The following is a 25,997-nucleotide window of genomic DNA, read 5'->3' as shown; positions in this document are numbered from 1 at the left end:
AAAACATACCTAGTTTATCCTGTATATGCCAAGGTTATAACCTTTTTAACTTCTTAACTTCTCTTATGTGTGTATGTGTGTGTGTTACACACACATATGTAAGTATATATATATCAGAGAGAGAACAACTTTGATGTTTTCATGTGTTATTGATCTATTACGTTGGCACAAAAGTAACTGCAGTTTTTGCCATTACTTTTAATAATTCCTGTTTGGCTGAATTTTAAGATTAGTGGGGCCAGATGTGGTGGCTCACACCTGTAATCCCAGCACTTTGGGAGGCCGAGGCAGGTGGATCACCTGAGGTCAGGAGTTCGAGATCAGCCTGATCAACATGGTGAAACCCCATCTCTACTAAAAGTACAAAAATTAGCTGGGTGTGGTGGCAGGCGCCTGTAATCCCAGCTATTCGGGGGCTGAGGCAGAAGAATCACTTGAACCCGGGAGGCGGGGGTTGCAGTAAGCCAAGATCATGCCATTGTACTCCAGCCTGGGCGACAGAGCGAGTGAGATTCCATATCAAAAACAAAACAAAACAAACTAGTGGAAAAGTCTGAATGGAAAACACAATCTATCAAACTAGCTTGCTTTTTCAGCATATATCATGCTCCAGGTGTGTGTAGTCTGTGGAGTCACACCTGAGTTTGAATCCCAGCACTACCACTAACTGTGTGAACCTAGGGAAGTGACTTCACTTCTGTGTCTTTGTTTCCTTACCCACCTCCTAGGGTTGCAGTGTCATCATATAAGATCATATATGTAAATGCATGGTACATAGGAACACTCAAAAATGAGAACTATTAGTAATAATACCTCAGTTCTGACCTAAAGTATTTGTAGCTGTGTAGAAGTAACATCTATTCAGCTGCTAGAGCTAGGATATTCTGTGCAAGACCAGTAAGTTGTACAACAAAACTACATCATGCAATCTTGATATCCAATTTACTTGCTATAGTAGTAGATATAAAGTAGACTACAAAACTAAAATAAAATAAAATAAACGCAGACTATTGGGCCAGTCATTCTTTACTGTCCATCTCCATGCCTATATCCAGGTTCAGGCACACGTTGCCTCATACTAAAACCATCTGAATAGCTAGGTTTCTATTCTGCTGCCGTGTTAGTTTTATCACTTTTTTTTTTTTTTTTTTTTGAGACTTAGTCTCTCTCTGTCGCCCAGGCTGGGGTGCAGTGGCACAATCTCGCTTCACTGCAACCTCCGCCTCCCAAGTTCAAGTGATTCTCCTGCCTCAGCCTCCAGAGTAGCTGGGATTACAGGCACGCGCCACCACGCCTGGCTAATTTTTGTATCTTTAGTAGAGACGGGGTTACACCATGTTGGCCAGGCTGGTCTCGAACTCCTGACCTCAAGTGATCCGCCCGCCCGCCTCGCCTCCTAAAGTGCTGAAATTACAGGCGTGAGCCACCGTGTCCGGCCTTATCATAGAATCTTAGCATCAGAAAAGGGCTTAGAAGTAACCTGGTCCAACTTGCCGCTGTAGAATTGTGGATCGGCTAAGCACACCGTCTGGCACGAGAGAGACTCATCCGGCTGAAACTCTCATTTCCCCAATTACCCTCTGGGCTTCCCACCACCGGCCCCACCCCCTCGCCCCACCACCCCGTTCTAGCTCCACCAACAGCTTGTTGGTTCAGTGGTGGTGGAGACGCAGGAGCAGAGGCAAAGTCTCCCCAGTGCTCAGTGCGGGCTTGGATCTTCTCCATGCTGGTCCCCAGGTCCGAGGCCGCCCGGGAAGGAGGGCCCAGGAGGAAGAGGGGCGGCCCCCAGGCGCAGGCCGCGGTACCTGAGCTCCTCCACCAGCCCGCACAGCTGGATAACAGGCAGCTCCTGCTCCGACCCTTCATGGGAGTCGGAGAGGACGCTGTCGATCTCATCATCAGTCATCACTCTGCCGAAGCGGTCCCTGCCAATGCAGTGTGCCCAGGAGCTCCGGGTGCCGGCGGCCACCCGTCACTCCGGCTGCGACGCGGAGATGCGGAGGCACGTTACCCGGGCGACCGGACGCGAGGAAAGGGGTGGGGCTTCCGGTGGCCCCTCCCCGCCCTGCCCCGCCTGTCTCCGTGCGGACCCAGCCAGTTTGCTGGCCTTGACCGCACACTTAAGCGCGTTCAGTTTCACTTCTTTAACAATAACTCTTAAATTGATAGTAATAATAGCAGCTGCTGTTTCTCAGCACTTACTGTGTCCTTGGCATCGTGTTAAGCATAGTTTATGAAAAACCTTCGCCACAACCTTGTAATGGTATCTATCACTCTCTCCATTCTCCCAATAAGGAAACTGGGGCCCAGAAAATTAACGCGATTTATCAGTGTCCTTTTTCGCCTGTCCCACTGGGAGGCCCCTGCTCTGTTCACCACCTGGGGCTTCCTACGTGCTAACAGCAGCTCCTCTCAGATATTAACATCCTGCATTTCTGGAAGGAAAAAACGTGGCTAATAAAAATGGGTGTACATTCAAGAGACATCCCTAGTTTCTGAATATCTACTGTGTCCTTAGTATCCTAGGGGGAATGTCTGCAAAAGACCATTCTGATCCTCAAAGAGCTTCCAATTAAATGAGTGAAACAGCCTCTAAACAAGCCGCTGGAACCTGGGGTGCAGACAGCAACATCATGCGTCACACTGTGCATCGTAGTCATCTCCTTAAATCCTCAAAACAATCTGGTACAATTGATATTATTGCCGTCATCTTACAGATCAGAAAACCAAGGAATGGAGTAGCTTAGGTTCCATTCCACTCAAGAATGGAATCAAGCTCCGGTGGAACCCAAAGTCCTTGCTGTCAACTTCTATGCTGATGTGAGACATGGTAAGGATCAGGGAGGCAATACGGGAGCTCTCTGCTCCCCATCGGGATAAAAGAGGACAGAGGGCAGGACGGGGAGACTTCTCCTAGGGAGGTGAGCTCTAGATGTGCTTAGAAAGCAAGATGTGATAAAGTGCTTGGGGTGCATGTCAGCCACCTTCCCCTGCAAAGGACATGCATTAGCATTGACAGGCACTCCCTAGATCTGAGGGAGGGTTTTTGTTTTGCTGCTCAGGGTGCACAAGGTTGGGGCCAGAGTAGAATTACTGGAGATGGCAGCAGAAAGCTGGAGCCCTACTACCTTCTCTCTGGCGGTAGGCCTCTTTAGGTTCTAGGGACAATGCAGACCACATTTAGGAATACTTAATATGTCCATACTCAAGGTGACACAAATGGATGCTATCCCCAGGTGACATAAAAAAGGTGCCAGCTGCAAGTGTACCCAGAGCAAGAAAGGGCTCTGTAGCAAGTTGAGAGGCTATGATGCAAACAACCCTGCCAACTGGGCTGTGTGATACAATAGACTCTATGGCATTGGGGGTATCAGTGGTGAAAAAAGATGCAGCAGGAATCTTAAAGCAAGACCCAGCAGGAGAATCACAACAAAGGACCCAGGATTCTGAAACAAGACCATACAATCCACGGCAGAGAATTATATGTCTTTTGAGAAATAACTCCTGGCCTGTTACTATACCCTGGTAGAGACAGAACGCTGAATATATGGGGTACCAAGTGACCATGCATCCAGTCCTGCCCTCTACCAGCTGGGTTCCACTGGACCCACTGAGTTATTAAGCAGGACAGGCCCAGCCTCAGTCCTGGAAATGGTTAATCCAGGGTTGGGCCTCAGCAAGACCAGAGACTATGAGTAAGCTGCATGAGCAGGTAGCCCAGACCAACGTGGCACCCACTACATTTGCACCAGGATCCCTCCCCCAGCTCAAATGTATGAGTATATTTGCAGGGGCTTGGGGAGTTCATGACCACCTGGAAGAGAAGGCAAAGGCTTGAGCTCAGTTTACAGATGGGCTGGCTTGGAAGCCAAAAATGGACAGTGGCTGCATTACAACCACTTCACAAAAGGTGGTGAAAGACAGTGGAGAAGGAAAACTTCCCAACTGGCAGAGTTGTAAGTGGTCTTGCGGCTGGTCATCTATTTTGTGTGGAGAGAGAAATGGCCCCAGGGGACTCATCTAATTGGAAACTTTTTTTTTTTTAATTTTTGTTTTTGTTTTTTTGGAAGGGGGAGTATATTTTTACTTTTTTGAGACAGGGTCACACTCTGCTGCCCAGGCTGGAGTGCAGTGCAGTGGCACATTCATAGCTCATTGCAGCCTTGAACTCCTGGGCTCAATCCATCCTCCCACCTCAGCTTCTGGAGTAGCTGGGACTACAGATGCATGCCACCATGCCTGGCTAATTTTTTTTTCTTTCTCCCTCTGTTTTTTTGTTTTGTTTTGTTTTTGTTTTTCTGTAGAAATGGGGGTCTCGCTATGTTGCACATGTTAGTCTGGAACTCTACCCTCCAGAGATCCTCCTGCCTCAGCCTCTCAAAGTGTTGGGATCACAGGCATTAGCCACTGTACCTGGCCTAATTGGCATCATGGACTCAAAGACTCCCCATCAGGCTGGCTGGAACTTTGTTAGCGCTGTTCTTTGATCTGGGATGCCTGCTCCCTGGCCCTCCCTCTGTCCTCTCCCAGATGTCATCACAGTGGGAGGCTGTCCTTGTCTACTCCAGCTTCCTCTCCTTTGTCCATCACAGACGCTTTCCCCGAGAAAGAGATCTCTTCATGTCTAATTTTATCTTGGTTTGGAGGACTCAAACCAACACAAAGAATAAATTTCAGTCTTAAAGATATTATTCTAATTTGGTAACATATTACATGTATGAACTAAAATTTGCACTTGCCAAACAAAAATATTGTTTGGATCACCTTGCTGTTTAAGCTGCTTTACATGTTTTAAAAATTGTGGTTAAAAAATACATAACATGGCCGGGCGCAGTGGCTCACACCTCTAAATCCCAGCACTTTGGGAGGCCCAGGCAGGTGAGAAGAAAAAGACAAAAAAAACCCCATAAAATTTACCATCTTTTTTCTTTTTCTTTTTTTCTTTTTTCTTTTTTTAGATGGAGCCTCACTCTTATTGCCCAGGCTGGAGGGCAATGGCATGATCTCGGCTCACTGCAACCTCCACCTCCTGGGTTCAAGCGATTCTCCCGCCCCAGCCTCCTGAGTAGCTGGGATTACAGGCGTCAGCCACCACACCTGGCTAATTTTTTGTATTTTTAGTAGAGATGGGGTTTCACTATGTTGGTCAGGCTGGTCTCAAACTTTTGATCTCGTGGTCCGCCCGCCCCAGCCTCCCAAAGGGCTGGGATTAGAGGCGTGAGCCACTGCACCCGCCCTGCAAAATTTACCATCTTAACCACTTCTTTTTTTTTTTTTTTTTTTTTTGAGACGGAGTCTCGCTTTGTCGCCCAGGCTGGAGTGCAGTGGCGTGATCTCGGCTCACTGCAAGCTCCGCCTTCCAGGTTCACGCCATTCTCCTGCCTCAGCCTGCCGAGTAGCTGGGACTACAGGCGCCTGCCACCACGCCAGGCTAACTTTTTGTATTTTTAGTAGAGACGAGGTTTCACCGTGTTAGCCAGGATGGTCCGGATCTCCTGACCTCGTGATCTGCTGGCCTTGGCCTCCCAAAGTGCTGGGATTACAGGCGTGAGCCACCGCGCCCAGCCCATCTGAACCACTTCTAAGTGTACAATACAGTAGTGTTAAGTATGTTCACATGGTTGTACAACCAATCCTCAGAACTTTTTTATCTTGCAAAATGGAAACTCCATATTAATTATAAAACTCTATACCCGCTTCCCCCTCCCTCCAGTCCCTGGCAACCACAGTTCTACTTTCTGTCTCTATGAATCTGACTCCTCTAGGTACCTTACATTAGCGAGGTCATATACTTTCGTTTTTTTGTGACTGGCATATTTCACTTAGCATGTCTTTAAGGTTCATTTACACGGTAGCATGTGTCAGAATTTCCTTTCTTTTTAAGGCTTAATAATATTTTGTTGTATAGATATACTACATTTTGTTTATCCATTCATCAGTTGATGGACACTTGAATTGCTTCCATCACTGCCTTAATTTTTTTTTTTTTTGTGAGATGGAGTCTCACTCTGTTGCCCAGGCTGGAGTGCAGTGGCACGATCTTGGCTCACAGCAACCTCTGCCTCCCAGGTTTAAGCGATTCTCCTGCCTCAGCCTCCTGAGTAGCTGGGATTATAGGCACAGGCCACCACGCCCGGCTAATTTTTGTAATTTTTTTTTTTTTTGAGACAGAGTCTCGCTCTGTCACCCAGGCTGAAGTGCAGTGGCTGGATCTCAGCTCACCGCAAGCTTCGCCTCCTGGATTTATGCCATTCTCCTGCCTCAGCCTCCCAAGCAGCTGGGACTACAGGCGCCCGCCACCTCGCCCAGCTAGTTTTTTTTTTTTTTTTTTTTTGTATTTTTTTGTATTTTTAGTAGAGATGGGGTTTCAGCATGTTAGCCAGGATGGTCTCGATCTCCTGACCTCGTGATCAGCCCATCTCGGCCTCCCAAAGTGCTGGGATTACAGGCTTGAGCCACCGCGCCCGGCCTAATTTTTGTATTTTTAGTAGAGACGGAATGTCACCATGTTGGTCAGGCTGGTCTCGAACTCCTGACCTCGTGATCTGCCCGCCTTGGCCTACCAAACTGCTGGGATTACAGGCGTGAGCCACTGCGCCCAGTCACTGCCTTAGCTTTTAAACACAAATTAAAATTCCAAAAAAGTCACACAGAATAACAAAATTGAAGTAACTCAAGTTCCATTTCTTTGTCTTTGCTGTCACTGTACTATCCTCACTTATTTTGAACCCGTTGTTCAAATGCAAGAATATATTATACCACAGGAGCTGGAGATGAGAACTTTACCCAAAACAAGCCCAAACTTTTCCAAACCTATAGAAACTTATTCACAAAATAAATGAGTGTAACTGAGTCTGTGAGTTTCAGGGGATGACTGTATAGCAAGCAGTTCTCTGAATCGAAATATGCCGATTTGAAGCCAAAATGTGTACCATAAAAGCTCAACATTAACTGTAGCCGTTATTTAGGACTTAGACCCACACATGATTTTTGGGGGGAGGAGAATTTTGTCGCTGTCATTGTTTAGAATTGCCAGCACCCAGTAATAACAATTTTTAAAAGACCAACTTTTCATTGATTTTGTTATTGTTTTAAAGGTCTTTATGGACAATGCAATTCTAAATTATTTCCTACACCATAGGTAGAACCTCCCACTACCCTGCTCTTGGTACACCATTGAGAAGTGACAATTCCTTTGGCGACAGCTGTCCTAGTACTCTGGACTTTCTCTGTAAGGAAAGGCACAGGAGGGGTTACTGCAGGAGAGGTTTCACATACCAAATGAGGGGTCTCCAGACTGTCACCAGATGAGCTTATTGAGACTCTGGAGTTTGGGGGCAAGGGGCTGACATCTGCCTCATGCCCCCAAGAAGTTAAAAGTAGAGGCTGGAGGGATCTGTATATCTAAGCGGGAGGCAGGGGCAAGGGCTACCAGGGAGCAGGCTGCACTGACCCCAAGATGGGGCAAGAGAAAGGATTTTCACGGGTCAGATGTCTTCACAGAAAGAGGCTGGAGACATATCCAGAAAATGCAGAAGACCAAGAGGAATCTTAAGAGAAAACACTGTGGCTCATGTCAGGGAATCAGTGGAATTTATCTGTGGGAGAATCATTAGGGAACCCACAGTAGCCCTTCGAGAGTAAGAAGCTTTGGGGGCACAAGCAGGTCACAAGAGCATAAGCCCGAAATCATTGCTGTCATGTGAGACCTCTTCTGTCTCTTAAGTCTCCCCTTGTTCTCTCAGACTCCACCCTGGAAAGTACAGAGGCAGCACAGTGGAGAAGAGGAGGGGAGATAAGCAAGATGGGAAAAGGAGACTGAGGCTGATCTGAGCTGAGTATCTCATCCAGTTATTAATCCTGAAAACCTCCATATCCCAGGGAGTGCTCCAGAGACGTGGAGCTGAAGAAGGAAATAAACAGATCCTGGCTCAATCCTCAGTCAGTGGAGTCAGTCACAGCTGAGCAATATATATTGCTTTAATCGATGTTAAGGAAGAATTGAGTTAGTAAGGAAGAGGGATATTTCAAATATTGGCAAACAAAAAAATAGTAGTAATAACAGCCAACATTCGAGTGCTTTGTCCCCTAACCCTGTAAAATAAGTACTATTGTAACCAAGTATCCCAGCCTCAAAATGCGTTTTAAAATATTTTTCCTTTCTTGCTTCCAGCCTTGAAACATACTTTGAAACTTTTTGTTTTGCCCTTTCCCACCAGCCACTTCTATGAACAGTACTCGCTTATCTAATTATGTGCTTGCCTAGAAATTCCAGGGATCAATTTTGAAACAAGCCAGGCAGAGAGACCCGGCTGCGGAACCCTCTGATTAGGGGGAGTTAGGAGCAGTTAGCCCACCACTACTGCAGTTAGGATGATGCAAACCGGTCCTCCAGACAGGTGATGACTCAAGATAACAAGACCTCCCGCTGCACCACTCCCGCATGTTTCCCCCACCTTTTTCCTTCTTAAACCCCTTCACTCAGCCCAAAAAGTTAGAATGGTCTTTCAGAGGCATGAGCCTGGCCATTCTCCAACTGCTAGTATTTGAATAAAGTTGCTTTCCTTTCACTACACCTCACTTCTCGTGTTTTTGGCCTCCAAGCGGCGAGCAGCTGGACTCGGTCAGTTACACTATTACTCACCTCATTTGTATAGGTGAGGAAGTGAAAGCCTGAGAGGTGATGTGAATTACTCAAACAGCAGGTGACATGCAGAGCTGGAGCCGAAAGCTTGTACCTTTAATCATTACTCATTCCTTCCCATCCCAGTCCTTCTCCTATCCATCCAAAGCCATTCCCACTAAGGTCTTGGAAGAGTTCATTGAGATTACATTTAATCAGGTACCAGGCATGGAGCAAGCTCTGGGTTATTATTTTCCTAGATTAAAGTCCTGACTATGCAAATGTGCATCTCCAAGATGTAAGAAGCTTAGTACATTTTCCTTTGTACTGCCTTCTCTTGATATTTTCCTTTGTAGTGTCTTTCCTTGATCCTGCTCATCTTCAGAAGTGTGGAGGAGACAGAAAAAATATTTGAAGAAATAATGGCTGAATTTTTCCACATTTGATGAAAATTACAAACCTATAGATCTAAGAAGCTCAACCAATCTCATATAACAATACACATGAGGAAAATGACACCAAAGAAATCATAGCTAAGTTGCTTACAACTAGTGATGAACAGAAAACCTTAGAAGCAGCCAGGAAAAAAAAAAAAAAGACACAGTATATACAAAGAATCAAAGATTAAAATGATAGCAGATTTCTTGTAGGTAACAATTCAAGTTGGTAGAGTTCTGAAAGAAAAAAAAAACACCTGTCAAACTAGAATACTTTACACAGCAAAAATATCTTTTAAAAATAAAGACAAAATAAATATTTTTTCAGATATTCAAAAGCTTGAAAGAATTTGTTGCCAGAAGAGCTTCACCATAAAGATATGTTAAAGGACGTCCTTCAGGAAGAGAAGATGATACCAGATGGAAATCTGGATTAACACAAAGAAATGAAAAGCACTAGAAATGGTAACTAAGTGGGTAAGTAAATATATTTCTCTCATTTAATTCTCTTTGAAAGATAAATGACTGTTTATATAATAAAAATTATGTCTTGTAGAGTTTACAACATTTACATTGTGGCTGAGCATGGTGGCTCATACCTGTAATCCCAGCACTTTGGGAGGCAGAGGCCAGTGGATCACTTGAGGTCAGGAGTTTGAGACCAGCCTGACCAACATGGTGAACCCTCATCTCTACTAAAAAAAAAAAAAAAAATACAAAATTAGCCAGGCGTGGTGGCACATGCCTATAATCCCAGCTACTTGGGAGGCTGAGGCAGGAGAATTACTTGAACCCAGGAGGCAGAGATTGCAGTGAGCCGCGATCAGGCCGTTGCATTCCAGCCAGGGAGACAAGAGCAAAAAACTCCATCTCAAAAAAAAGAAAAACAAACAAACAAACAAAAAAATTTACATTGTAGAGTTTATAAGTGAAATGTACGACAATGATAGTAGAGGAGAAATGGGGGTGTGATGGTATAAAGTTCTTATACTATACATAAAATGGTATAATAACACTTGAAAATAGACTTACTAAGTTAAAGAAATGTACTATAAACCCTAAAGCAATGACAAAAATGACACAGCAAAGACATAAAACTAAAAGAGTAGCTTTAATTCTAGACCGAATGTCTAGACAATGTAGTAGACAGAATAATGGCCCACAAAGATATCTATGTTCTAATCCTTGGAACCTGTGAATATTACCTTGTAAAGGGTGGAAAGGTCTTAACAATTTTGCGATTAAGTTAAAGGTCTTAAAATGGAGAGGTTATCCTGGATTATGTAAGTGGGCTCTAAATGCAATCACAAGTGTTCTTACAAGAGGGAGGCAGAAGGAGATTCTACTACAGAAGAGTGAAAGCAATGTGACAACCTCAGCAGAGAGAGACTTGACGTGAACTTCACTATGCTGTGAACTTTGAAGATGGAGGAGAGGGCCTAGGAGCCAAGGAATGCAAGGAATGAAGCTCTAGAAACTGGAGAATTCTCCCTTCAAGCTTCTACAGAAAATACAGTCCTGCTGAGTGAAACCCATTTTGGAGTTCTGGCCTCTGGAACTGTAAGAGAATAAATTTGTGTTGTTTTAAGCCACAAAGTTCGTGGCAATAGATCACAATAGCCTATGAAACTAATACAGCTAAGTCAACAAAGGAGATAAAGTGGAATTGTACAATATTCAAATGGATCCAAAAGAAGGCAGAAAAAGGAAAACAAAACAAAAAGAACAAATAGAAGCAAAACAATAAAGAAAAAATAGATAAGCTGGACTTACTAAAAACTTTTGTGCTTCACAGAACACCATCAAGAAAGTGAAAAGACAATCCACAGAATGAGAGAAAAATTGCAAATCATATATTTGATGAGGGATTTATATTCAGGATACATAAAGAACTATTATTACAACTCAATAAGTAAAAGATAAGCAAATAGGCCAGGTGCAGTGGTTCACGCCAGTAATCCCAGCAGTTTGGGAGGCTGAGGCGGGCAAATCACTTGAGGTCAGGAGTTTGAAACCAGCCTGACCAACACAGTGAAACCTTGTCTCTACTAAAAATACAAAAAATTAGCCAGGTGTGGCGGTGGATGCCTATAATCCCAGCTACTCTGGAGGCTGAGGCAGGAGAATCACTTGAACCCAGGAGGCGGAAGTTGCAGTGAGCCGAGATCATGCCATTGCACTCCAGCCTGGCAACAAGAGCAAAACTCTGTCTCAAAAAAAAAAAAAGATAAGCAAATGATTTGAATGGACATTTCTCTAAAAAAGATACACAAGTGATCAATAAGCATATGAAAAGATGCCCAGCACCATTAGTCATCATGGAAGTGTAATATATAATAAAACATATATAATTAAAAAGACAGATAAAAACAAGTGTCAGTAAGAATGTGGAGAAATTGGAACCCTCATAAACTGCTGGTGGGAATGGAAAATGCTGCAGCTCCTTCGGAAAACAAAGTTTGATCTTTCCTGAAAGTCTAACCATAGAGTTACATTATGAACCACTAATTCTACTCCTATTATATACTCAAAAGAAATTAAAACACGTATCTATGCATGAACTTGTACATGAATGTGCACAGGAGCATTATTTAAACTAACCAAAAAGTGGAAACAACACAAATGTCCATCAACTGATGAGCAGATGAACAAATGTTGTATCTACAAAATGTAATATTATTTGGCAATATAAAAGGAATGAAGTATGGATACATACAATAAGGATGAAGCATGAAAACATTATGATAAGTAAAAATAAAGAAAATCACAAAGAATCACATATTGTGTGATTTTATGTATATGAAATGTCAAAAATAAGCAGATACCTAGAGACAAGAAATAGATTAGTGGTTGTTTATGGCTGGGGTAGGGAAAATGAGGGATAAGGGATGGATAAGGCGTGTGGAGTTTCTTCTGGGATAAGAAAAATGTTCTAAAATTGATTGGGGTGATAGATGCACAACTTTTGAATATTGTAACAGTCACTGAATTTACTCTTTAAGTGGGTGAATTGTTAAGTATGTGAATTATATATCAATACAGCTGTTTTTAAGAAAGAATAAGTAGAAAATATCAAGATGGTAGATTAAAATCCAGCCATATCAATAATTACATCAAATGTAATTGATCTAAACATTCTGACTAAAAGGCAAAGATTATCTGATTGGATAAAAAAGCAAAACCTAAATACGTGCTGCCTATAAAAAAATGCACTTTAAATATAAAGACACAAGTGGGTTAAAAGTAAAAGGGAAAAAGATACAAACACTAGTCAAACAATAATACAAACACTAAAGAAAGGTGAAGTAGTTATGTTAATATCAGACATAGTAGATTTCAGAACAAAGGATATTATTACCTGTAATAAAGAGGGTCTATTTATAATAATAAAGGGATGAATTCATAAATACATGATATTTATGCATCCAATAAGAGAGCTTCAAAATCCATGAAGCAAAAACCAATAGAACTGCAGGAAGAAACAGACAGACGAATTCACAATTAAAGATTTCAGGCTGGGTGTGGTGGCTCACGCCTGTAATCCTAGCACTTTGGGAGGCCGAGGTAGGTGGATCACAATGTCAGGAGATCGAGACCATCCTGGCCAACACGGTGAAACCCCGTCTCTACTAAAAATAATACATAAAATTAGCTGGGCGTGGTGGCGGGCGCCTGTAGTCCCAGCTACTCGGCAGACTAAGGCAGGAGAATGGCGTGAACCCAGGAGGCAGAGCTTGCAGTGAGCTGAGGTAGCGCCACTGCGCTCCAGCCTGGGCGACAGAGCAAGACTCCATCTCAAAAATAAATAAATAATAAAGATTTCAAAGATATCAACACCAATCTCTCAAAAACTGATAGGCTAAAAGGACACAAAAATAAGTAAGGAAATAGAAGATTTAAGCAGCTTTATTAACTGAAGTGTCCTAATGGACATTTCTAAAACACTCCACCCAACAACAGCAGAACTCACATTCTTTCCAAGTGCACACAGAACATGACTAAGAAGACCATATTCATAAAACAATAAACTTCAATATATTTAAAAGTATTTGCCATACAAAGTATGTTCTCTCACCACAATAGAATTAAATTAGAAATGAAACAGAAAGACATTTGGAAAAACCTCTAATATATTTGGAAACAAGATAACACACTCTTAAATCACAAATAGGTTAAAAAAATCAATAAGGAAATTAGAAACTACTTTAAATTGAATAAAAATCAAACACCAAATATTAAAATAAATAGCATGCATCCAAAGCAGTGTTTAGACACAATGTTAAAATACTAAAATGCCTATACTGCAGAGAGAGAGAGAGAGACCACCTTCATGGATCACAGGGCTAAATATTAAGATATCAGTTATACTGGGTAATTAATCTGTAGAATCAATGCAACTGTAATTAATATCCCATCAGACTTTATTTTTGTGAATTGATAAGCTGATTCTAACGGCCACACAGAAATTCAAAGAACAAAGAAAAAACAACTTTAGAAGAAGAACAAAGGAAAAGGAAGAACAAAGTTGAACAACTTATATTACCTGACTGTAAGACTTGTTATAATGCTACAGTAGGCCGGGCGCGGTGGCTCAAGCCTGTAATCCCAGCACTTTGGGAGGCCGAGACGGGCGGATCACGAGGTCAGGAGATCGAGACCATCCTGGCTAACACAGTGAAACCCCGTCTCTACTAAAAATACAAAAACTAGCCGGGCGAGGCGGCGGGCGCCTGTAGTCCCAGCTACTCGGGAGGCTGAGGCAGGAGAATGGCGGCGGGCGCCTGTAGTCCCAGCTACTCGGGAGGCTGAGGCAGGAGAATGGCGTAAACCCGGGAGGCGGAGCTTGCAGTGAGCTGAGATCCGGCCACTGCACTCCAGTCCGGGCGACAGAGCGAGACTCCGCCTCAAAAAAAAAAAAAAAAAATAATGCTACAGTAATTGAGACAGCATGGCATTGGTGACAAATCAACAATGGATCAATGGAATAAAATAGAGTCCAGAAACAAACCCACACATATATATGAGCCATGGAACACTATCTATCATCCAAAAAAAAAGGGAAAGGAATAAACCATGGACGCAGGCAACAACACGCATAAATCTCAAAATAGTTTGAGTGAAAGAAGTTGGATTTTAGAAAGAGTACATGCTGTATGATTCTATTTGTACACACTTCTAGAAAGTGTAAGCTAATTTACAATGATGAAAAGCAGATTAATGGCTGCTTGGGATATGGAGGGGGCAGGGAAGTGGGAATATGGTGGAGGGGATCACATAGGGGAACAAGGAAACTTTTGGGAGTGATGATTTCGTGGGTGTAAACATATATCAAAACTTATCATCCAGGCGCGGTGGCTCATGCCTGTAACCCCAGCACCTTGGGAGACCAAGGCGGGCAGATCACGATGTCAAGAGATCTAGACCATCCTGGCCAACATGATGAACCCCTGTTTCTACTAAAAATACAAAACTTAGCTGGGCGTGGTGGCGTGCACCTGTAGTCCCAGTTACTTGGGAGGCTAAGGCAGGAGAATCACTTAAACCAGGGAGGCAAAGTTGCAGTAAGCCAAGATCATGCCACTGCACTCCAGCGTGGTGACAGAGCGAGACTCCATCTCAAAAAAGAAAAAAAAGAAAGAAAGAAAAAAAATTTATTAAGTTGTACACTGTACAATATTTATATACCTGCAGTTTGTTTATTTCAATTACACCTCAATAACGCTGTAAAGCAAACAAATAAACATGCTGTCTTCTCTACTCCAGCCTTGTCTACATCTAACCACCTACTCAACATCTGCACTTACATGTGTAATGGACACGTAAAACTTAACATACCTGCACTAAACTCATGACTTTCCCCCTCCCACCAAACCCATTCTTCCCCATCTCAGTAAATGACAACTTCATCCTTCCAGGACAACTTCATTACTCCTTCCAACAAACCTGGGAGTAATCCTTGACTAACTCTTCACTCTCCTCTTTCTCTCACCTCCACATCTGATCTGTCAGCAGATCCCACTGGCCCAACTTTCAGAGTAAAGCTAGAACTTGACCTCTTCTCATTACTACAACCACTCTAGTCCAAGCCACCATCATATTTTGTCTACATTATAGCAGTTATCTCATCACTCTGCAGTTTGTTATGGGTCAATAAAACTGCAAGATGAGGGGCGAGGGCCAGGCATGATGGCTTATGCCTGTAATCCCAGCACTTTGGGAGGCCAAGGTGGGCGGATCACCTGAGGTCAGGAGTTCAAGACCAGCCTGACCAACATGGTGAAACCCCGTCTCTACTAAAAACACAAAAATTAGCCAGGTATGGTGTCATGCTTCTGTAATCCCAGGTACTTGGGAGTCTGAGGCAGGAGAATTGCTTCAACCAGGGAGGCAGAGGTTGCAGTGAGCCAAGATCATACCACAGTACTCCAGCCTGGGCAACAGAGTGAGCCTGTCTCAGAAAAAAGAAAGAAAGAAAGAAAGAAGGAAGGAAGGAAGGAAGGAAGGAAGGAAGGAAGGAAGGAAGGAAGGAAGAAAGAAAGAAAGAAAGAGAGAGAAAAGAGAAAAGAAAGAAAGCTGAAAGAAGAAAAAAGGAGGGGAAGAGGGAGGAGAAGGAAAGGAAGAGGAAGAAGAGGGGAAGGAAAAGAAGGGAAAGGAAGGAAGAAGGAAGAAAGGAAGAAAGAAAGGGAGAGAGGGAGGGAGGGAAATGCTGCCCAATCCCAAATTCTCATCCCCTTTTGTTCTCACCTCCACCTCCTGTAGTGCATTCACCACACCAACAGCCAGAGGGATCCTGTTAAACGTAAGTTAGATCATGCCTCTTCCTAACAGAGCCTTCCAATGACGTCTCAATTCACTCAGAGTAAAACCCAAAGTGCTTTACTGTGGCTGACCCTGTCTATCACCCCAGCTATTTCCTCTCTGACCTCGGCTCCTACCCCGACCCCTTCACTTAGTCCTTTCTAGTCACACTGGTCTCCTGGCTGTTTCTCAATCGTGACATGCATCCTCCTGCCTCCCAGCCTTTATCCTGGCAGTTCCTCTGCCTGGACACTCTTCCTCCAGATAAACATATGGCTCATCCCTTCACCTCCTTCAGATTCGATTATCTTCCAAGGAGGTCTCCTCCTCCTTTCTGCCCCCTTCTTGGTCCTGGCAACTTAGCAAGCGAAGTGGTTTGATTTTAAAGCAAGCACCAAAAATACAAAGTCAGTGTGAGCCAGTATGTTTCCAGGCGTCCTGTTCCTAGCAGAAAAGTTCATACAAATACGGTTATCACCACATCAGCTCCTTGCCTGTGCTGCTGATTTTCCCTTTACCCCTTCAAATCACCACCTCACCCATCCGTGTGCTAGCGATGCTCCCTCCCTCAATCCCCTTCCCCATAATCCTGTCACTCCCTGCCCTAAACCCTGGGAGGCTGGTTCCTGTGGACTCCATTTCCCAGACCCCCTTGCGGCTGACTTCGAGTTGGTTTCAGCCAATAAGAGGCGTCCAAGGAGACAGGCGGGCGGGAAGGGAGAGCACCCCGTGTATTTCTTCTCTGCTCTCCCACCCCAGTTTTGGCGGCGCACAGCCTCTCCTTGATCATACCTCGTGTCTGGCTGACCCAGGACGCTGGTTTTATCATCCCTCCCCTCCCCCGTCTCACCTAGAATTACCTGGAATGCTGCTGGTCTCTGGGTGCCACAACCATCTTCGCAGGTTCCCTTATTCACAGTCCCGTGGGAATGGAAACAGCCCCGTCACTAAGGTCTCTTCAGCTGAACTGAGGTCTCTTCTGTTTCCTACAGGACCCCGACTAATAAATACACCTGGACTCCAGCTACCTGAGGATTTCACATCAGCTCCAAAAACTACCTTTTTGCCCACTAGACAGAGATTCACTGTGCAAATATCCCTCAGGAAGATGACGATTGAATATAAAGTCACTCGAAGCTGTAGGGTATCGGCTTCTTTTCTTGGAGCCAGGCTTTGTAAGGGGGTGGGGTAATAACAGGTGTCTCAAAGAAGTGGGAAAGGGGATGCCTTGGAGGTCGGGGAGTCAAGAGCAGATCGTGTTTAAATGACCCGGGGTTCCAGGCTTGGCTTGGCTACTGGTAATTACTTTGGTAATAACTTAATGTTTTTGTGCCTTAGTGTCCACCTCTGTAAAGTGGGGATGACATTTTAAGCGTTTACCCTATGCATGTTACAAGGACATCATCAGGCTAATATGCCATCAAATGGGATAAAGTAAGAAGAGGCAGCAGTTTGGAAAGTGTGACACGAAGATGGGCACCCCAGCACCTCCTCCTCTGAGAGGAGCCACTGCCCTGGTTTGGCAGCAGTCTATAGTAGATTACCACCTGAGAAACTGAGTCAGCTTCCAGGCTTTAAGTGATAATAATGATAATGTACTTGTCATTGTTATTTCTTAATGTATTTATTACCAATTAGGTAATATTATTATTGCTTAATAAAAAACACTCGTAACAAGTATTGTTTCAGGTACTATATTTCTTGAGTGCTAGCTGTGTGCCCAACGCTGTGCTAAGTACCTTCTACACATTATCTCATTTCATCAGCATAATGATTCTGTGAGATACAGGTACCTGCATTAGCCCCGTTTTACTCATACGCAGACTGAGGTTCAGCGAAGTTAAGCAACTTGTCCAAGGTCACGTAGCCGTTTGGGGTGGGGCCGAAATCCAAACCCAGGCTTATTCCACATTGCTCTGTCTTTTCCACAAATCCACTCCGCTCCGTTAGAGCAGGGGTTCTCAGCAAGTTGGCATGAAAGATTTGGCCCCCTCCCCCAGGCGACATTTGACAATATCTGAGGCATTTTTGTTTGTCCTAACTGAGGGGGTGACATTGGCATTTCATGGGTGGAGCCAGAGATGCTGTGTGTATTAGTTTACTAGGCCTGCTGTAACAAATTACCATAAGAACAACAGAAATGTATCATCTCTCAGTTCCGGAGGCCAGAAGTCTGGAGGCAAGGTGTCTGCACCACCACTCTCCCTCTGAAGGCTCTAGGAAGAATCCTTTCTTGCCTCTTCCTAGCTTCTGGTGGCTCCTGGCAACCTCGTCATTCCTTAGATTGTAGCTACAGCACTCCAATCTCTGCCTCCATCTTCCCATGGACTTTGTCCCTGTGGCTTTGTGTGTCCCCTCCTCTTCTTATAAGGACACCAGTCATAAGGTTTATTTTTTTAATTGACAAATAATAATTGTACATCATTAGATTTACAGCCAACCCTAAACCCAGAATTCTTTCATCTTGAGATCTTTAACTAATTACATCTGCTAAGACCTTTGTTCCAGAATCACAGTTACTATTTATTGAGTGCTAGCTGTATGCTCAACACTGTGTTAAGCACAGTCTACACATTATCTCATTTCATCAGCCTGAGGATTCTGTGAAATTCAGGTAACTTCATTAACCCCCGTTTTACTCACAGGGAGGCTGAGGTTCCAAGAAATTAAGCAACTTGCTGAAGGTCACATAGCTATTCCCAGGGTGGGGCTGAAATCAGACCAGATGGGTATGAATTTTCATACCCTCTACACTGCTGAACACCCTTCAATACACAGAACAGCTCCCACAGCAAAGAATTATCTGGCCCCAAATGTCAGTAGTGCTGAGGTTGAGAACCCCTGCTTCAGAGAGGCATTTCTTCTCGGGAAAGCAATGAGAATTGCCTCTGCTAATCTTGATAGCTAAAAACAGAAAGGGGCTCAGAGTGGGTGAGGCTGCCCTCTCTGAGTCCAGAGGCCACCCTCTCCCACCCGCTCAGTCCCTCCACCTTTCTGGGCCCATTTACTCTGATTTAGCCCCCAGTATCTTTATGGGGATACTGTTCCTGCCTGCATTTTTGCAGGATTTTATGTTTTGAACAATAGGGTCTGATCCATTCTAAGTATTAACCTTCAACCGTAAGTAAGAAGTACCTGGTCTCTTCTTTCCCAAATGGGAAGCTGCTCAAAAATCAGATAAAGGGGCTGGGTGCAGTGGTTCATGCCTGTAATTCCAGCACTTTGGGAAGCCAAGGTGGGAGAACCACTTGAGGTCAGAAGTTGGAGACCAGCCTGGGCAACAAAGTGAGACCCTGTTTCTAAAAAAAAAAAAAAAAAAAAAAAAAAATTAATCCACTGGGCATGGTGGCACGCACCTGCAGGAGGATCACTCGAGCCCAGGAATTTGAAGCTGCAGTGAGCTATGATCATGCTACTGCACTCTAGTCTGGGCAACAGAGCAAGACCGTGTCTCTAAAAACAAACAAAAACAATGCAATATCAGATAAAGGAACTGAGGCTCACAGGCAAGTTGTGAAAATTATCATCTGATGGCTGCCAGAGAACCTGTCTCTACCAAAAACAAAACAAAACAAAACAAAACAAAACTCTTTCAGTCTTCCAACAAATATGTATTGAGCAGCTGCTATATGCTTGGTCCTGGACATGCAGCAGTGAGCAGCAAAGCCAGTGGTGTCCCTGTTCACATTGAGCTTCCACTCTGATATAGACCATTACAATTTAGGGTGATAAATGCTGTAATGGAAGAAGTTCAAGGTGTACCAGATTTCAAGGCACCAGGGAAGGTTTCCTGGAGTAAGTAAGGTCTTAGCTGAGATGTGCAGACCAAGTTGAATTTGAATCCAGGTGAGCCAGACTCCACCACAACCTTAGGCCCCAAGCAAAGGCCAAGGGAAGAGTGATATTTGGAAAGGGAAGAGCTTGTGCAAAGGCCTGGAGAGAAAAGAGAGTGCATTTGAAGAATTGAAGGAAAGTCAGTCTATGCTTCACTATTTTATTTTATTTTATTTTATTTTATTTTTGAGACAGTGTCTCACTGTGTTGCCCAGGCTGGAGTGTAGTGGCGCAATCATAGCTCACTGTATCCTCGAACTCCTGGGTTCAAACCTCAGCCTCCCAAGTAGCTGAGATTATAGACACACACCACCATGCCTGGCTAATTTTTGTTTTGTTTTGTTTCATAGAGACAGGGTCTTGCTATGTTGCCCAGGCTGATCTCAAAATCCTAGCCTCAGGCGATCCTCCCGTCTTGGCCTCCCAAAGTGCTGGGATTACAGACATGAGCCACCACGTCCAGCTGATTCATCTTTTAGGAAAAAAAAAAAAAAAAAAAGCTGAGGCGGTGATTACTAATATCCACCTTTTGGTTTTTCTCCCTGTTCTCTGGGGGCTCCCTTTGACCTTCCTTTCTAGTGTGAGCTGTTTGGATATTTTCTTTTCTTTTCTTTTTTTTGAGACAGAGTCTTGCTCTGTTGCTCAGGCTGGAGTGCAGTGGCGCAATCTTGGCTCACTGCAACCTCCACCTCCCAGGTTCAAGCAATTCTTGTGCCTCAGCCTCCCAAGTAGCTGGAATTACAGGCCTGCACCACCATGCCCAGCTAAATTTTGTATTTTTCATAGAGACAGGGTTTCACTGTGTTGGCCAGGCTGGTCGTGAACTCCTGACCTCAAGTTATCCACCTGCCTCAGCCTCCCAAAGTGCTGGGATTACAGGCATGAGCTACCAAGCCCAGTTGGATGCTTTCTCTTGGTGTTTATGTTGAACTTGATTCTCTTTTTCCTAAAGTTACAGGGACTCATATCTAGGCCTGACCTAGGCCAGGACAAAGTCTTTGGACCTCATTTAGAGAGGGACATCAGGCATCTTTGGTGTCTAGAAATTATTTTGTCCCAGCAAGGATGAGGCAGAGGCACAAAGTCCCCACAAAGCATCAGAGCTGTGGCCTGTTCACTGACAAGATAGCACCTATTTTAAAAATCAGAATCAGAAACTCATAGCTAAGGGCCAGGAACCATAGTCATTACCTGTGTCTCCTGTTTCCTCTGGATCTTAGAGGAACAAAGGGATGAGGAGCCTGGCCTGGGGAGTTTGGAGGTGACCTGGGTTCAAATCCTGCCCCAGCCATTTACTAGTTGTGTACTACGAAGCAAGTCACCTCACCTCTCCAACCTCGTTCCTCATAACCATGATACCGTCCCTTAGGGGTGTGTGCCTGTGTGCTACAGACGGGTCATTGGACCATTCTCCTAAGGGTTCAGCACAGGGCTTGGCACCCAAAAAGAGCCCAGTCCTTTGGGTTCATTTCCTTCTCATCTCTGAACCCAGCCTTCCTCATCAGGTTTCCAGGGAGGCTCACTAGAGAAAGCAGGAAGTGGGAAGAGAAAGCAGGAAGTGGGAAAAGAAAACAGTCCTTCCACTAGGGTATTCATTTTTTATTAAAGAATCACAGGGCCGGGCGCGGTGGCTCAAGCCTATAATCCCAGCACTTTGGGAGGCCGAGATGGGCAGATCACGAGGTCAGGAGATCAAGACCATCCTGGCTAACACGGTGAAACCCCGTCTCTACTAAAAAAAAAAATACAAAAATCTAGCCGGGCGAGGTGGCGGGGCCTGTAGTCCCAGCTACTCCGGAGGCTGAGGCAGGAGAATGGCGTAAACCCGGGAGGCGGAGCTTGCAGTGAGCTGAGATCCGGCCACTGCACTCCAGCCGGGGTTACAGAGCAAGACTCCATCTCAAAAAAAAAAAAAAGAATTACAGGCTGGGCATGGTGGCTCACACCTGTAATCCCAATACTTTGGGAGGCCAAGGGGGGCAGATCAGTTGAGGTCAGGAGTTCGAGACCAGCCTAGCCAACATGGTAAAACCCCGTCTCTAAAAATACAAAAATTAGCTGGGCATGGTGGCGTGCACCTGTAGTCCCAGCTACTCGGGAGGCTGAGGCACAAGAATCACTTGAACCCAAGAGGCAGAGGTTGCAGTGAGCCGAGATCACGCCACTGCACTCCAGCCTGGGCGACAGAGTGAGACTGCATCTCAACAACAACAGCAGCAACAACAACAAACAAACAAACAAACAAAAACACAAAGAAAAAAAGAACTACGTACAAGAAGCTGCATGTAAATTGTAAGTACAACTTGACATAATTTCAAAAACTGAGTGCACTGTGTAATCTGCGCGTGGTTGAAGACACAGAACATTGCCAGTGCCTCAGAAGCCCCTCAAATACTCCTTCACTGTCACTGCCACCCACAAGGGTGACCACTACCCTGACTTCTGAAGCGGACATTAGTGTTGCCTGCCTTTCTATTTATGATACATGGAATCACACAGTACATTCTCCTTTGTGACTGGCTTCTTTCATTCAACATCATGTTAATGAGAGTCATCCACTTTGATGAAGGTTAATTATAGATCGTTCATGCTCGTTGCTGTACAGTATTCCATTGTGTTTATCCGTTCCACTGTTGCCTGTTGATGAGTATCTGGGGAGTTCCCAGTTTGGGGCTACTGCAGTAAGCACTGCTATGATCACTCCAGTGTGTGTGTGTGTGTGTGTGTGTGTGTGTGTGTGTGTGTATGTCTTTCAGTGAGCACACAGACACATCTCTGCTAGGTATACACTTAGGAGTAGAATTGCCAGGTCATAAAATGTTCCACTTTAGTAGTTACTGCCAAATAGTTGTCCAGGGTGATTATACCAGGCACTCACTTAAGAAAAAAAAAAAAATCAGTGACATGAGGCACTGTGCCCTCTTTCCCCAACAGTCAATCATCTGTTCAACCCATTTATGGAACTCAAATCTGTGCCAGGCCCAGGCCAGGGTGGGTGATTGGAATGCTCAGGTGGAAGGGCCAGGGACTGGTGCTGGCCTCACGTGCCCTGAGATCTATTCCTCACCCTTCTCCTCCCCTGTGTCTGTGAGTGTTGTGGTAGCGCGTGGGTGGGTGGGTTGATCAGGGGTAAAGGCTGGTGCCGAGCCCTTCAGTCTCGGTTTCCCAGGCCCCTGGGTCAGCTGGACAGTGCTACCTACAGCCCACCAGGCAGGAGAATGGAAGAAGTTTACAGGTTGTTACTGCGTCTCTTCCATGGGATGCAGTAGTATCCCCTGTCTCCTTGCTCCTGCAGCCAGGAGCAGGAGAGCAGGGGAGGGGAAGGCAGCAGTGGCTTCCTACTGTCGTGCCTCTTTGGTTTCCCCACTCATCCATCACCTAGGTATCCAATTTCCTACAATCACCGCCCGTTTTAAATGCTTTTAGAATAGTTTATCTCTTTGTGGTTAGACGCTCACTGATCCTGGCAGGGACCATCAGGGCCAGTGGGGAGATCTCCAGGCAGAAGGCCAAGTCTCATTCACTAAGACCATTCCACCGGTGGTGGCAGACCCAGGGGGAGGGCAGAGGGCCTAGATAAGCTCTAGATTGCCTGGGGAGTCACCAGAAGGATGGCTGCCAAATAAGTGCAGTAGCTCCTCCTATACCAAGGAGCAATATGGGGAGGCCGCCTTCTGTCCTGCTGGCCAAGGCTGCTCCCTCCAAGGCATCCCTCTGTTTGGTTCTGTGGATCAGAGATCCACACGCCAGTCCTCAGTGTGAATTGCCTGGATGGCTTCCTGGATAGACAGTAGCCCCAGGAGTGGAGAATGGCATCTTAGACCTCATGGTATTCCCAGTGCCTTATGCACAGTAGGTTATAATAATAACCCACATGTGAGCATTTACTATATGTAGGCACTGTTCGGAGCAGTTAGCATGTCTTAACTTATTAAGCACGTATTGTTGTGATCCCATTTTACAAATCAAAAAACTGGGGCACAGGGATGTGGAGTAACTGGTACCCAGTCAATATTTGTTGATGACAATAGCATCAGTAATTAGTGTAGCAGAGTGCTTTAAAACACCGGCTTTGGAATTCCAAGGACAATGGTTCAAATCTGGGTTCTGTCCCTTGCTAGTGTGGGACCTTCTTTAGTTTCCTTCATTCTTGTAAAATAAAAATAATGATGCCCACCTGACCAGGTTCCTGAGAGGATTAAATAATGAATAAGCATCAGTGAAGTAGTATGTGTGTATGTGTGTGTGTGTGTGTGTGTGTATACAAACATATATACACACACACACATAACACAGAATTGTACTTTACCACATGTATGCTACACTTCAATTTTTTTCATTTGTGTACTTATTTGTTTTTATTAGTAATAGCCTGAAAACAAGTCATAACCTTCAGCTTTAACAGATTAACAATTAGCTCATTTTATCTGATAAAATAATTTGTATAATGAACTTGCCTATGATAATCTAGACCTTTGCCTCTAGTCATAAATTGCCCCTTTGGGAATCACATTAATAATCCCGATGTATGAAATATATTTTTAACATTGCATTATTTTTAACTTTTTATGTTGAAATAGTTTCAGTTGCAAAATAGAATAAAGAATTGCCATACACCCTTTACCCAGATTCTCCAAATTCCCCAAATGTTAACATTTCACTACCTTTGTTTTATCATTCTTTCTCTGCTTCTCTCTCTGTTTTTTTCTGAAACATGGAAGAGTAGCTTACAAATCTAATGGCTCTTTATTCCTAAATACTTTGGTGTATATTTCCTAGAAATGAGGACATTTTCTTAAAAGATTATAAAAACCAAGATATTAACATTGATATAATAGCGTTATCTAATGAGATAACTTATTTAAATTTTGTCGGCTGAGCGCGGTGGCTCATGCCTGTAATCTCAACACTTTGGGAGGCTGAAGCAGGTGGATCACCTGAGGTCAGGAGTTTGAGATCAGCCTGGCCAATATGGTGAAACTGCATCTCTACTAAAAGTACAAAAAAATAGTAGTAATAAATAACCAGGTGTGGTGGCACATGCCTGTGATCTCAGCTACTCAGGAGGCTGAGGCAGGAGAATCACTTGAACCTGGGAGGCAGAGGTTGCAGTGAGCTGAGATCGTTCCATTGGATTCCAGCGTGGGCAATGAGAGCACAAAACTCCATCTCAAAAAAAAAAAAAAAAAAAAAAATGTCAATTGTCCTACTAATATCCTTTAGAGTACAATAAGTGAATGGATTTTCTGTTTCAGGATTTTGTTTCGTGGTCATGTCTTTTTAGTGTTCTTTGATCTGGTGCAGTTCATTGGTCTTTGTCTTGCGACCTTGACATTTTTGAAGAGTAAAGGTCAGTTATTTTTGAACAGTGCTTCTCAATTTGGGCTTGTCTGATGCTTCCTCGCGATCTGAGTCTGGTTCTGCATTGTGGGCAGGAAGATCACCAACTGAAGCATCATTTTCAGTGCAGTGCATCAGGAGGCATTTGAGACCTAGGTGGTGATTTTCACGTTGATCACTTGGTTAGATGGTGCCTGCCAGATTTCTCTACTGTAAAATTACTGTTTTTCCTTTGTAATTTATCAGTATCTTGTGGGAAGACACTTTGAGTCGATGTAAATATTCTGTTTCTCATCATACTTTCACCCACCTGTTTCAGCATTCATTGGTGATGCTTGCCTAAATACATTGTTACTATGACAGCTGTCAAATGGTGATTTTTCTAATTCCATCATTCCTTTTACATTTCTTAGTCAGGATTCTACACTTATTTTTATCAGTACCAATAAAACAATTTATGCTATGAGCTATAATCTCTTACTACCATTATTCCATTTGATGCTCAAATTGTGCCAAATTTGACCAATAGGAGCCCCTTCAAGCTGGCTTCAGTGTCCTTTTGACATGTTCCCATCATTTTTTGTGTACTCACTTACTTTTGGCAAGCTAGATGTGCATCTGTATTTATTTCCCTTATCCAAAACTGGTATCAGCCATTTCTCCAAACATTCCTGGTTCCTTTTGGCAGAGAATTTACACCTCAACTTTTAAAAAAGGAAGAAGCATAAGGAGGAGAAGGAGGAAGAGGAGGAGGAGGAGGAGGAGGAGAAGGAGGAGGAGGAGGAGAAGGAAGATGAGGAAGAATGCTCAAATTAAGAATTATACATATTGCAGTATATTTCAAGTGTTTACATTTTATAAAACCAATGGTTTTTAACCACCCCCCACAAAAAGTGATGCAAGTATAATTGTGTTCCCGCATAAGATATTTAAAGCAAAAGTCTATGTTTGAGGTTCTTCTTGAA

At 44.1% G+C, this 25,997-nt stretch overlaps 1 protein-coding gene across 3 annotated transcripts in view; it reads right to left on the bottom strand.

Annotated features, from left to right (window-relative positions):
• CCDC113 (coiled-coil domain containing 113) overlaps positions 1–1,998 on the bottom strand; it is a 32,036-nt gene extending 30,038 nt beyond the window's left edge. Inside the window, exon 1 of one of the 3 annotated variants that reach the window (XM_033218621.1) lies at positions 1,806–1,998. In XM_033218621.1, coding sequence (XP_033074512.1) covers positions 1,806–1,906 — 101 coding nt within the window. In that variant the 5' untranslated portion in view covers positions 1,907–1,998. Of the gene's footprint in view, positions 1–1,480 lie in introns of all 3 variants that reach the window. The other 2 variants (XM_033218623.1, XM_033218622.1) reach the window with 2 other exon arrangements.
• Between the last annotated feature and the right edge of the window lie 23,999 nt (positions 1,999–25,997).

This window comes from Trachypithecus francoisi, unplaced genomic scaffold (assembly GCF_009764315.1).
Source record: "Trachypithecus francoisi isolate TF-2019V2 unplaced genomic scaffold, Tfra_2.0 Lachesis_group10, whole genome shotgun sequence".
Classification (NCBI taxonomy): Eukaryota; Metazoa; Chordata; class Mammalia; order Primates; family Cercopithecidae; genus Trachypithecus; species Trachypithecus francoisi.
Note: the sequence above shows the minus strand (reverse complement) of the source record. Positions and strands in the feature narration are given on the sequence as shown.